Source organism: Carcharhinus amblyrhynchos, chromosome 20 (assembly GCF_965287045.1).
Source record: "Carcharhinus amblyrhynchos chromosome 20, sCarAmb.v2.hapA, whole genome shotgun sequence".
Taxonomy (NCBI): Eukaryota; Metazoa; Chordata; class Chondrichthyes; order Carcharhiniformes; family Carcharhinidae; genus Carcharhinus; species Carcharhinus amblyrhynchos.
The window spans coordinates 22,820,768-22,833,060 of NC_137343.1; the positions used below are offsets into that span (position 1 = coordinate 22,820,768).

A 12,293-nucleotide genomic window follows, 5' to 3' on the forward strand; every position below is an offset into this window, starting at 1 on the left:
GAATCTATATTGAATATAAAAATTCCATTATTAGAAGTCCTGGTTCCACAAAAGATGCCCTATTGTTCTTCAGTCACTTCAATACTAGAAAATTTATGCATAGTTCTTCATAATTTTGCAAGTTCCCTCTGAGTTTGTGACAAATAGCCATAACTATATGAATACAAACTTTTTAAAAAAAATTTGGAACATGTTGTTTTTGTTATAATATAAAGTGCATAATTTGCACTTTGATGCAGATTTTTGTGACCTAGAACTATGTGGTGGATCTTTTGCTGGCTATTGTGAAAATTCTGTTAGCCCAAGCACCTTGTTTGGTGGTTTTCAAAATAATTGTTCGTGCTTACTCTAAACCTTTCACTGATGAACAATTGAGTAAATTTTCTAGTATGACAGAGAACAAAAGAACAATTGGTGCCTTTTGTGGGACAGAGAATTCTGTCACGAATTTTGAAAAATGAAAAAAGTATTCAAGTAAACAAAAGTATTTTTGAGCACAGGTAATGTCTCTAGCAACAAAAACTGAAAATGCTGGCAAATCTCAGCAGGTCTGGCAGCATCTGTGGAGAGAGAACAGAGCTAATATTTTGAGTCTGGATGAATGTTAGCACGGTTTTCTCTCCACTGACGCTGTCAGACCTGCTGAGATGTTCCAGCATTCTTTGTTTTTGTTTCAGATTCCAGCATCTGCACTAATTTTGCTATTACATTGGTCTCTAGTGTTTAGGCACAGCACACTAATACCGTAGTAAACATTCTAGAAATGTATTCATGAGACTCAAGTTATAATGTAAGGATATAAATTCAATTCTAAATGTCCGTTTCTTTAATTTGTCAGAATGTCCCAATGAGTTGTGGATTTCTTACTTTGTGCCTTGCTTTATCTCATTCTCAATAGCGCCCTCTTTCCTGACGTTGTTAACTGCATGCAGACAGACAACTTGGAGCTGAAAAAGCTGGTGTACCTGTATCTAATGAACTATGCAAAGAGTCAGCCTGACATGGCAATTATGGCTGTCAACACTTTCGTTAAGGTATACATATATATCCAGTATCCTGACAACATAGAAACAGAATGTGGATAATGTTTTGAATGTCGGTCCCAAAGACAAGTGAGCAGTAACCAATGGAATCACCTTATCTGTAGGTCTCTAAAAGCAGAAAATTTCGTTAGCAATTTATCTTAGCACTTTACCTAATAAACTGCACATAGTACATTTAAAAAATCCTACTGATGGCAATCCAAAAGCCTAAATAAACTGAACTTGGTGCAGGGGGTGGTTACTTAAGAATTAATAACTTTCAGTTCACCTCTTGGATCTGTATTCAAAACGACCCCAATAATAAAGTGAAAGATTTTTCTTTATTGCCTGTAAATGTTGTCAACAAAGTGTGTTTGGGCAGTCCCAGCCCAGTTTCAAGTGAACACGCATCCATACACAGTTGTCAGCATGATTCAATTAGGTGAACTCTTGCCTCTAGGTCAGAAAGTTTTAGGTTATTGTCCAATTACATGACTTGAATGTGTAATTCTTTACAGCAAAACTGCAAAGATGGATAAAGCATTTAAATTGTGTGCCTGTTCTGTTGGCTGAGATGAGTGTTAAAGATTCCATGACACTATTTGAAGAGCTAGAAGTTTTGAGTATCCGGTCAATATTTCTCCTTTGGCCAATGCTATTTGATTAAAGTTTATTTATTAGTGTCACAAGGGCAATTTTTTCACTCAGAGGGTGGTGAATGTCTGGAGTGAGCTGCTAGAGGCAGCAGTAGAGATGGGTATAATTTTGTCTTTTAAAAAGCATTTTGACAGTTACGTGGGTAGGATGGGTATAAAGCGCTATGTGCCAAATGCAGGCAATTGAAACTAGCTTAGTGGTTAAAAACTGGGCCGAAGGGACTGTTTCCATGCTGTAAATCTCTATGACACTATAAGTAGGCTTACGCTTCAATGAAGTTGTTGTGAAAATCCCCTAGTCACCACACTCCAGTACCTGTTTTGGGTATGCTGAGGGAGATTTTGTTTAGTATGGCCAATGCACCTAACCAGCATGTCTCTTGGACTGTGGGAAGAAACCAGAGCACCTGGATAAATACACCACAGACACGAGGAGAATGTGCAACTTCCACACAGACAGTGACTCAAGCCAGGAATTGAAGCCGGGTTGCTGGTGCTGTAAGGTAGCAGTGCTAGCCACTGTGCCGCCCAACAAAATTATCATTCATTAACTGACAGCATTACCCAATCCCCTGATGTCTGAAGTAATCAATTTTGTCAATTTATCCATTTATCACCCTATGCACTGAAATGTGTACAGCATGTTGAAAAAGATGAACCCTGTTGATGGCAAAGTAATATTCTAAGCAAACTAAATTTAAACTGTTTTTCCTTGAGGTTAATGAGGTCTGACTATATGCAAAATGTGTACAATGTTTTCCTCTCAACAGCTTTTCAAAAACAATCTTTTCTGAGGCTGTTTGGCATTTGAGAAATATAAAGTGCTACCCAAGTTTCTTCTTTCACAAGGTTACTTAAAATTCAGCACAGTTTGACAATCACATTCTACCCTGGTTGGCTGAAATGAAGATGAAAGAGGGTGTATTGCTGTTTGACATATAATCTTAACGATTGGAGTAGACGGAAGGGAGCTCAGAAAATTCTGTTTCTGAGCTCTTCTTGATGCTTCTTGAATTTGGCTATTATATGGGCATTCTTTTAAAATGCAACAGATCATATTGAAATTACAGCATGTTGTTCATTCATTCATTTGAAATCTGTAAAATCGCCACAGTGCTCAAGGTACTTTTTAAAATTTTTGGAACTTACCTTCTGTTTCTTTGTTGCTGTAAAAATTGTGGTACACTACTTAGAACCCTATATCATTGACTAGATTGCAAAAATTATCCTCTTAATGCTTTATCAAGAAAAATAAATGTCTTTATATTTTATGGTGCCTGGTAATTTGCTGATAGTTAAATTAGATGCCAGGATAACACTTCTAGATCTGCCATCACGTTTGTTCTGTATACTGTGATTGAGTCCCTGTAATTTTTTTCCCAAAAACTTTCTACAGGTAACTGTAGGTATCTTTTTAAGTGGAAATTGTGATTGCACATAATCATTTATTTCACAGAATTTGATCCTCAGACATTTATTTGAATGGGTTATTCTGCACTTAGTTTTTAAATTGCTTGTGGCAATAAGCCATTAAATATAAAAGATGGATTAAGACTCGGATATTCTTACAGTTCAGGTATTATAGTATTGGGGAATATAGCTCTTTGTTGAAGAATTGATAGATACCACATTTCCTTTGGACTTTTCTCCTCAAAAATGTGTGTTATGGTGGATAGTGTTGTTCAGTGCAAGATACCTACTACTAACTTGCCAAAGGTCATTCATGAATAAGGCATGAATTAAAAATGCATATTTTCAGATGGGGGTGTTAGATTTTAGCTACAAGTAGTTTGGTTACATTCTATTTATTCTACTTAAGTTAACTAATTCCACGCAGACAAGAGAATCTGGAACTTTGTTTGTGTGGTTAAGGACTAGCTATGCAAGCTGTTGCAAACCATCAACCGAGTTCAACAAATATATTCATTTTTTAAAATCTGATTGTGCAAATCTAGTACTTTCATTCTCCTCTTTATCTTATTTCACATGCTGAAATGATACACATTTTGCATAACTGAATGTAAGTATGGATTTGATTGTTGATATTGTTTCTTTTCTTTTTAAAGCCGTGATTAAGTTTGTGATTGCTTGGTCAAATTTCAGGACTGCGAAGATCCCAATCCACTTATTAGAGCACTGGCAGTAAGAACCATGGGCTGTATCCGTGTAGATAAAATCACCGAGTACCTGTGTGAGCCTCTGCGAAAATGTCTGAAGGATGAAGATCCCTATGTACGAAAGACTGCTGCTGTCTGTGTGGCTAAACTACATGATATCAATGCACAGCTGGTCGAAGATCAGGGATTTCTGGACACTCTGAAGGACTTGATATCCGACTCCAATCCAATGGTAAACAAAACTTTCTCCCACTGTACCTGTAGACATTACCAGCTGATTGGTAAAGCTAGAAAAGATATTGTGAATTTGAGATTAGTAGCTGAAGTCTGTACATTGACTTCACCTTTGTAAAAGTACACAGATTTTCCCATTTTTAAATGAAAAGAATGCTGTCACAGTAAAGTACAAGGCATAAAGTCAAAATGCAAGAAGCACACAAGTCAGATAGCATTTAAAAAGAGAAAGTTGGCACTATTGCCTGTCAGCACCCGGGTTTGACTTCAACCTTGGGTGACTTGTGTGGAATTTGAACTTGTCTAGGTTTCTTCTGGCTGCTCCAGTTTCCCTCTTAGTTCAGAGATGTGCCAATTAGGTGGATCGGCTATGCTAAATTGCCCTTTATTGTCCAAAGATGTGTAGGTAAGGTGGATTAGCCATGGCAGCTGCATGGGCTTATGGGGAGAGGGCAGCGGTGTCTGAGTGGGATGCTCTTTCGGAGAGTTGGTGCAGACTCGATGGGCTGGATCACCCTTTTCTGCACTGTAGGGAACCATAGACTGTTAATGTCAATGGTTAATGTTTTGGTTATAATGACATGTTTGATTCTAATGAAGGGTTGTACTTAAAGTGTTAACATTTCATTACAGATGCTGAAGGCTTCCTGACTTTCAGCGTTTCCAGTTTTTCCAGATTTTCAGCATCTGCAGTATGTTATTTTTATAGGCTGTTAGGTGTTTAACTTCACATTCATTCTGCTGACCTGGTAGTCTAGTTTGGCAGATTTTCTTGCATTGTATCTCCTCTTCAACTTAAACATTTGGATAATTTGCTGAGCTTTTCAAAAATTGTAACGTAATTTTTCCACCAAGCAAATTATTCCAGTGGTATTAATGTTTCATGATGATGTCAAGTGTTAAATCCAGAAGAGTTTCCAATTTATTGATTTAGCAGTTGTTCCTTTTCAGTGTGTAGTTTAAGAAGTTGCTTATTTTGTTTTGCTTTGCTTTTATTCCAGTTCAATCAAGTCCAATTCAGAGTCTCAAATTGAGACATTCCCGATCCAAGCTGACAAGACAAGGCTCTCACCTCCTGTCTTGGGCTTGATCTACATGATCCAAGATGATTGCAGTAGACATAGCTCCTCCTTCAAGGCTTGATCTCATTTGCATCTTAGCCAAAAGGCTGAGAAGCGATTTTGTAAACTCCAGCAGCTGATCTAGCAGAGAAGACACAATGCAGCACAGATCCAATCCAATAATTTTCCAATTGGAGATGATTCTTTTTTCTTTAGTGCCAACTAAAGAAACTGCAGAAACTTCACTCTCACCATGATGAGGAAATTTTTATCCTTTTTAAAAATGAAGTTTCTAAATTCCTGGTTGATTGTGCACTATAAATCCAAAGCTTTATGGGTTCACGACTTGGAACTTAAGCACAAAATCTCGGGTAACAATTTCAGTGCAGCAACAAGGGAAAGTTGCAAAGTCAAATGCTTGGGTGGTGCAGTGAGGGTCTATCAGCTTGCTCGGGGGCAGATTGTAGTATTCAAAAAAACAGGTTGTTCCCATGTTCCATGTAACACACTTCCGTTAATGCATTGATATCAAAAGCAGCCTAGCAAATCATTTAATTTTTTGCTTGGACACACTGTATTCAGTTTAATCACCTGGCTGAGCTACATTCAAAAGCAATTAATTGTCTTTGAAACAACTGGGAAGTCCTAAGGTGGTATTGAAGATTTGTTCATTGCCTTGTGCATGAAAATTATTTAAAAGGGCAAGGTTTCCAGCTGATTTCCTAATCAGATTAGACAGGAGAAGAATTAAATTGCCTTTTTATTAGTTGACGTTTACTTTTTAATTGGTCTTTTTTGGAAATAATTATTGACTTGAAACTTTGTATGTATAATTAATAGAAAAAAATCTTTGGGATTAGCTGTGTTTCCATTTTTCAGTGCAAACATAATTTACTTTGTTGTTATGAATCCAGCTGATGTTCAATGAAAGGGCATCCCAAATCCCCAAAGGGAAGCTTGGAACACCGGTTCCTATTTATTTTTGCAATTTAGGAAGAAAAATCCGAGAAAAGAGATGAGACCTGGTGAGCAAATGGTTCAGTCTTGTCATAAATTATTTAAATAACAGAAGTTATTAAACTTCAAAACACACAAGAAAGACAGCAGTAAAGAATGACACAGTTAACTAATAACGGTTAGCCAGACAGTATGTTTACTTGCCTCCCCCTCTAATCTATTTACTTTCTTCAATTCTGAGAATACACCTTCCCCAAAACAGCATCCCATAGGTTTTAAAACAACGAGCCAAATCCTGCAAAAAATTACCGTATGATACCTGTAGCTTTCTTTTGAGCACCTTTTCTGCTAATTTAGAGCAGAACTGATGGGATCACATACAGACAGACGTTTGCTTTCATTTCTGTACGCCAGATTTGAATCTCTGAGAGAGGTATGCTTTGCAACTGGGCTCAGCTATGATCTTGCCCCTAGACTGCTAGTCGCCACTTTGCTTAACAAAGTATCTGTTTCACCCTACTACTATGCTAATCTGTATTTCAGACCCCATCCCCAGTACAGCTATCCATTTCTACTCAATTTTTTACTTTTCATTCCAACTTCATAACACTTTACAGTTTAGCAGAATTGAATTGCAATCATAATGTTAAGCAAGCTAAAATATCTTTCAAATTTAGTCAGACCTAACTTGAGTGCATTGCTAATAGAATGGTAATTAACCATGCTAATCACAATATAATAACATGACCTACTCTTCGACTTATTTCTTATAGGGCCTCTTGAGGGTGTCCCATTTTTCTATAAAATTATAACTAATCTTTAACCAATTCCAGTACTCTGCAGGATTCCTATTTCTCTTTAATTCCCTTGGAGTCCAAAGATCAATCTATCTTGATCTTGACAGTGATCAATAACTGAGCATTTACAGCCTTCTGAAGTAGCCAGCTTCAAAAGCTCATCCTGAGACTATGACACTAATTCTCAACTCTCCATTTGGGGAAGCAGCCTCTCAGCAGATAGCCCCTTGGTGCCTGCTCTAAGTCCTTTCAGAGTCTTAAATTATTATATATTATATATTCAGTGGGCAAGCACTTTCAGAAGAGAACAGGGTCAAAAGCCAGCAAGCACAGTAAGAATACTGCTGCCACAGTGGGCTGTTTACCTCTCAAACTTCTGATCTTCATACTGAATTACCAGTTTCAGTTAATTTGCTTTGAGAGGTCATGACCAAACATTTGTACTTTCCTTCTTGGAGGCATTTTTGTTTTAAAACAATGCAGAGAGAAAGAATGAATCAGGCACTTCTATTAGCAGCTGGTTTCAGAGCTATCCTGCCACTCATCAATAAAATTGCAAATGGCGGAGTGGGTGCTGACTGGGGAGACAATGTTTGTCCTTTTTAAATGGATTGACTGTCTCCAACTATTTTCCATTCTTACCAGTAAAGGCATATACTGAAGCATGGAATCTGGCAGTTCACCAGTACTTTAACTGCTACGCACATAGCTGGCTGCCCATTTTTCTTGAGAGTCAGTAACTCTGAATGATCTCCCAAGCTGAACTTTTGTTCCCATTAAAATAAAAGACTACACAGCATACTTGGAATGGCTGGTCTGCAATGGATTTGAGTGCAAAGTAGACTGCCTGAGCTAAAATCTTTTTTAATGATGTAAGGTTTTTTAAAAAGATGGCCATGACTGTCAGTTATTTAATCTATTCACTTCATTAAAATTATCTTGGCAATTTTGATCCACTGTCACAAAGTTTATAATAATGTGAAGAAATGTTAAAAAGGGAACAGTAACAATAACAGCATAAATCTTTATTTCATAAACTTGTGATTCTACTGATGCGTGTAGATTATCAAGACAACGTACACAGGACTCAGTTCCGTTACCATTTGTTCTCTAAAGCAGTGTTGGTGTCCCTGCAGCCTACTACAATGGAGGAAGCTACTTCTCATACTCTCATAACCTGGCTCGAAGAAACTTGTAGAAACCCAGTAGTACAATGAAATTGAATTGTTGTACTTGCTTTCTGCCACAAGGTGCTACTACAATATTACGTGATGGAACAGACTGAAATAGATTTCAACCTGCTGCCTTTATACTCTGGACAAAAAGATGTAAAATCAGTGGTCAAAATACAGTGGTATTTGGTAGAATAACTGAATGGGGGCATTATAGAAATATTGTGCTTTCTTTTACAAAAGGATTATCTTTTGCTTATGGTTCCACAGCAATTAAGCAAAATTGTGACTTTTGTTCATAGCCAAGCTTTGGAAATCCAAATTGCCAAGATAATTTTAATTAAGCTATCTGAATAAGTTGAATAAATGACACACAGCACAAGTTCAAATCTCATAACGACAACTGGAGAATTTAAATTCAATTAATTAAATAAACCTGGTGTCGCAGGCAGAATTTGTGCTTTCTTTTACTACCCATGATCAGTGTGTTTGTAAGAGATGCATGTTTTCTTACTTTCAGTGAGTGTCCCAATTAAATTAATTACAGCAGTTAACTTTTTTGAGTTTAAAATTAAGGGTTATTTATTATCATATGTTTATTCCAAATTAATGCAACGTTTCATTCACTTGCTTCATACCCACGCTCCGAGATTGGATGCAGATGAAGATACTATACTGTTGCAACTTACAAGTATCGCCGTCTCTTTTGTGGCAATTTCATAGATGAACTTGATGTTTTATTTGAAGTGAATGTTTTCTAAAGCAAATGATTTGCAGCAGACTCTGAGATTTCTCATAGTCAAATTTTTAGAAGGTTAATTCTCAAGTGAAATTTAATCAGAAGAGTTTAGGGACCCTTCCCTCTGGTGAGATCTTCCACTTTCATTCTTGGCAATTGCTTAACTGATCCAGGAATATTAGCTGCACAACAATTTGATAGAGTGAGACCTCTGTAATGTTATAAGAACATAAGAAATAGCAGCAGGAGTAGGCCGTCTAGCCCTTCGAGCCTGCCCCGCCATTCAATAAGATCATGGCTGATCTGTCGTGGCTCAGTTCCACATTCCCGCCCTCTCCCCATAACCCTTAATCCCCTCGCTTATCAAAAACCCATCAACCCGCGTCTTAAAAATATTTAGCGAGGCAGCCTCCACCACTTCAACGGGCAGAGAATTCCAGAGATTCACCACCCTTTGAGTTAAGAAGCTCCTCCTCAACTCCATTCTAAACTGCCCCCCCCCCCCTTTATCTTGAGGCTGTGCCCCCTAGTCCTACTGTCCTTTCTGAGCGGGAAGAGTCTCTCCACCTCTATCCTATCCATCCCATTTGTCATCTTATATGTCTCAATGAGATCTCCCCTCATTCTTCTAAACTCTAACGAGTACAAGCCTAGTTTATTCAGCGTCTCCTCATAGCTCAACCCCCTCAACTCCAGTATCAGCCTAGTAAACCTCCTCTGCACTCCCTCCAAGGCCAAAATATCCTTGTGTAAGTGCGGCGACCAAAACTGCACACAGTACTCCAGCTGCGGCCTCACCAATGCCCTATACAGCTGCAGCAAGACCTCCCTACTTTTATATTCAATCCCCCTCGCTATGAAGGCCAGCATCCCATTCGCCTTCCTGACCACCTGCTGCACCTGCAAGCTGGGTTTTTGCGACTCATGCACAAGGACCCCGAGGTCCCTCTGCACCGTCGCCTGCTGCAGTTTTTCGCCACGTAAGTAATAGCCCTTCCTACCATTATTCCTACCAAAGTGGACCACCTCGCACTTGCCTACGTTAAATTCCATTTGCCAGTTCCTGGCCCATTCGCCCAGCCTATCTAGATCCTTCTGCAGACTCTCCACACCCTCCGCGCAATTTGCCGTTCCACCAATCTTGGTGTCATCAGCAAATTTCGACATCATACACTCGGTTCCCTTCTCCAGATCATCTATATAAATGGTAACTAGCTGAGGTCCCAGCACCGACCCCTGGGGCACTCCACTAGTCACCAACCGCCAATCCGAATAGCACCCATTAACCCCCACTCTCTGCCTCCTATTTGACAACCAATCCTCTATCCACGCTAACACCCTACCCCCAACTCCATGCCCCCTTACCTTCTGCAATAACCTCTTGTGAGGTACCTTGTCAAACGCCTTCTGAAAATCAAGAGAGACCACATCCACCGGCTCTCCTCTGTCCACCACCCTAGACACATCCTCATAGAACTCCAATAAATTCGTCAGACACGACTTCTCCTTAATGAAACCGTGCTGCGCCTGCTCTATCAAGCAATTCCCCTCAAGATGCCTCGCTATTTCCTCGATGACAGATTCTAACATTTTACCTACAACAGACGTTAAACTAACTGGCCTATAATTCCCTGCCTTTTGCCTGCCACCCTTCTTAAACAACGGCGTAACATTAGCCGTTTTCCAATCTTCCAGCACTTCCCCAGAATCTAGCGACGTTTGGAAAACGACCACCAAGGCATCCACCATCACCTCCGCCATTTCTTTCAGAACCCTCGGATGCATTCCATCCGGTCCTGGGGACTTGTCCACAATCAGTCCCTCCAGTCTGTCGAGCACCGCCTCTCTAGTAACAATAATGTAATTGAGACCCTCCAGTCCTACCACCTTTCCATCGCTAACACCCGGCAAATTATTCACGTCCTCCTCCGTGAAGACCAAAACAAAAAAGTTATTCAAGACCTCAGCCATTTCCCCATCCCCTACCACTAAGCTCCCCCTCTCATCCTCTTAAGGATACTATACTGAGATAAAAATAATAAAATAAATATAATTTATTGAATCATTGTCAACTTGAAAATATTTAGATCTAGATTGCTCTTAAGGAGAAGGTAAATAATTTTTTGAAGCAATTCTGAGTTATGAAATATTCAGACTTCCGAGTGCAAAGTTAGTTGAAATATTTCCATTCTGATGCCCTTTGTGATTCTATGTGCTGTAGTTGCTCTCCTATGTTTTAAGCTCCATACCCTGGCTAAACGTTTTGAGTAGATAGACGATCTCTCACTTGTAAAGGTTTTCCTTAAGCTGCCTACTAGAAGCTATTCAAGAAGCTTCTAATTTCGTTATCTTTTTAAAAAAGATGTTTTCAGACATAGGGTATGATACTACTCTGGAAGATGTGATAATGTTTATCTGTACTTGTTCAGCTTATTTATCATGTGGGCTTTCTTTTTTGATCAGTAGAATCATTATTTTGATCACTAGTGATTCATTTTCAAAAGGTTCTTCAGGGTTAAGTCACCTCTGCAAGTCTGAAAGCTTTGACTGATGGATTAGTGCCTCTTGCACCTTGAATTATTAGGATAAGGAATGACTTAATAACAAGCTGTCCTGTCCTGTATCAAATCTGTATAAATTGTTATCTCTTTCACCTTGTGAATGCATTAGGGTAGGGTAGGGATGACTTGCTTGCTATCAAGTTGTCTTGGCCTGTATGTGATTTTTTTTTTGATAGAAAATTTTCTAAATACATGTCATCAAAATATAGTTTTGACAGTCAACTTTTTTAATGTAGTTAAAAGTTCAAACTTTTTTACTGCCATGTCAAAATGTTGCAGTTATTTTGAAAACCAAGCTGTTTTGTGCCTGTGTTGGTGAACTAGTCAATGGTATATACGAGAGTAGATTGAGAGGAAAGCAAGAACATCAAATAAGAAGATTGACAAAGAGCAAAGGAAGAGCAGATCAATCTTAGAAATTGTTGTTGAAAGAATAAGCTAAAATGGGGAAAAAATCTTGAAAAAATATTACTATCGCAAATACTACTTAAATACACATACTGTGTAATCCAGCTAGCTAACCAGTAAGGTAAACAGTCAATACGCTGTAGCTGAATGTGGTGTACCAATTATTACAACATAAGGTGGAAGATCTGAGCAGCCTCTGCAGATTTTCATCTTATTGGTATTTTATCTTGCATGAGTAGTCTGGGGATTGTACTCCGCAGTTTTGTAATGAATTGTGCACAATTTTTCATCATGTAAATGTCAAAGGTGCAAAATGAAATCTGATAATGCTAAAAGGTATTGGAATTTATAGTGCTCTCATTGGAGAGATTTGCAACAACTGCTAGTTGCTCCTTAACATATGGCTCCAGCATAGCATTTGCTGTGACAGAATGATTCTTCTGTTCTGAATGTTTTTTTCTTTCTACGACAAATTACCATTCAAAATATATGACACGCTCATATTTCCAAAGTTCCATTAATCAAAATGTCCATTAGGTTTACATACATCAGTAAATCTTAAGCCTGCA

The 12,293-nt window shown here is 38.5% G+C and overlaps 1 protein-coding gene across 3 annotated transcripts in view; it reads left to right on the forward strand.

Annotated features, from left to right (window-relative positions):
- ap1b1 (adaptor related protein complex 1 subunit beta 1) overlaps positions 1-12,293 on the forward strand; it is a 67,805-nt gene that overhangs the window by 15,125 nt on the left and 40,387 nt on the right. For all 3 annotated transcript variants that reach the window (XM_080208220.1, XM_080208219.1, XM_080208218.1), the window contains 2 exons: positions 899-1,034; positions 3,782-4,027. In XM_080208220.1, coding sequence (XP_080064346.1) covers positions 899-1,034; positions 3,782-4,027 — 382 coding nt within the window. The remainder of the gene's footprint in view (positions 1-898; positions 1,035-3,781; positions 4,028-12,293) is intronic.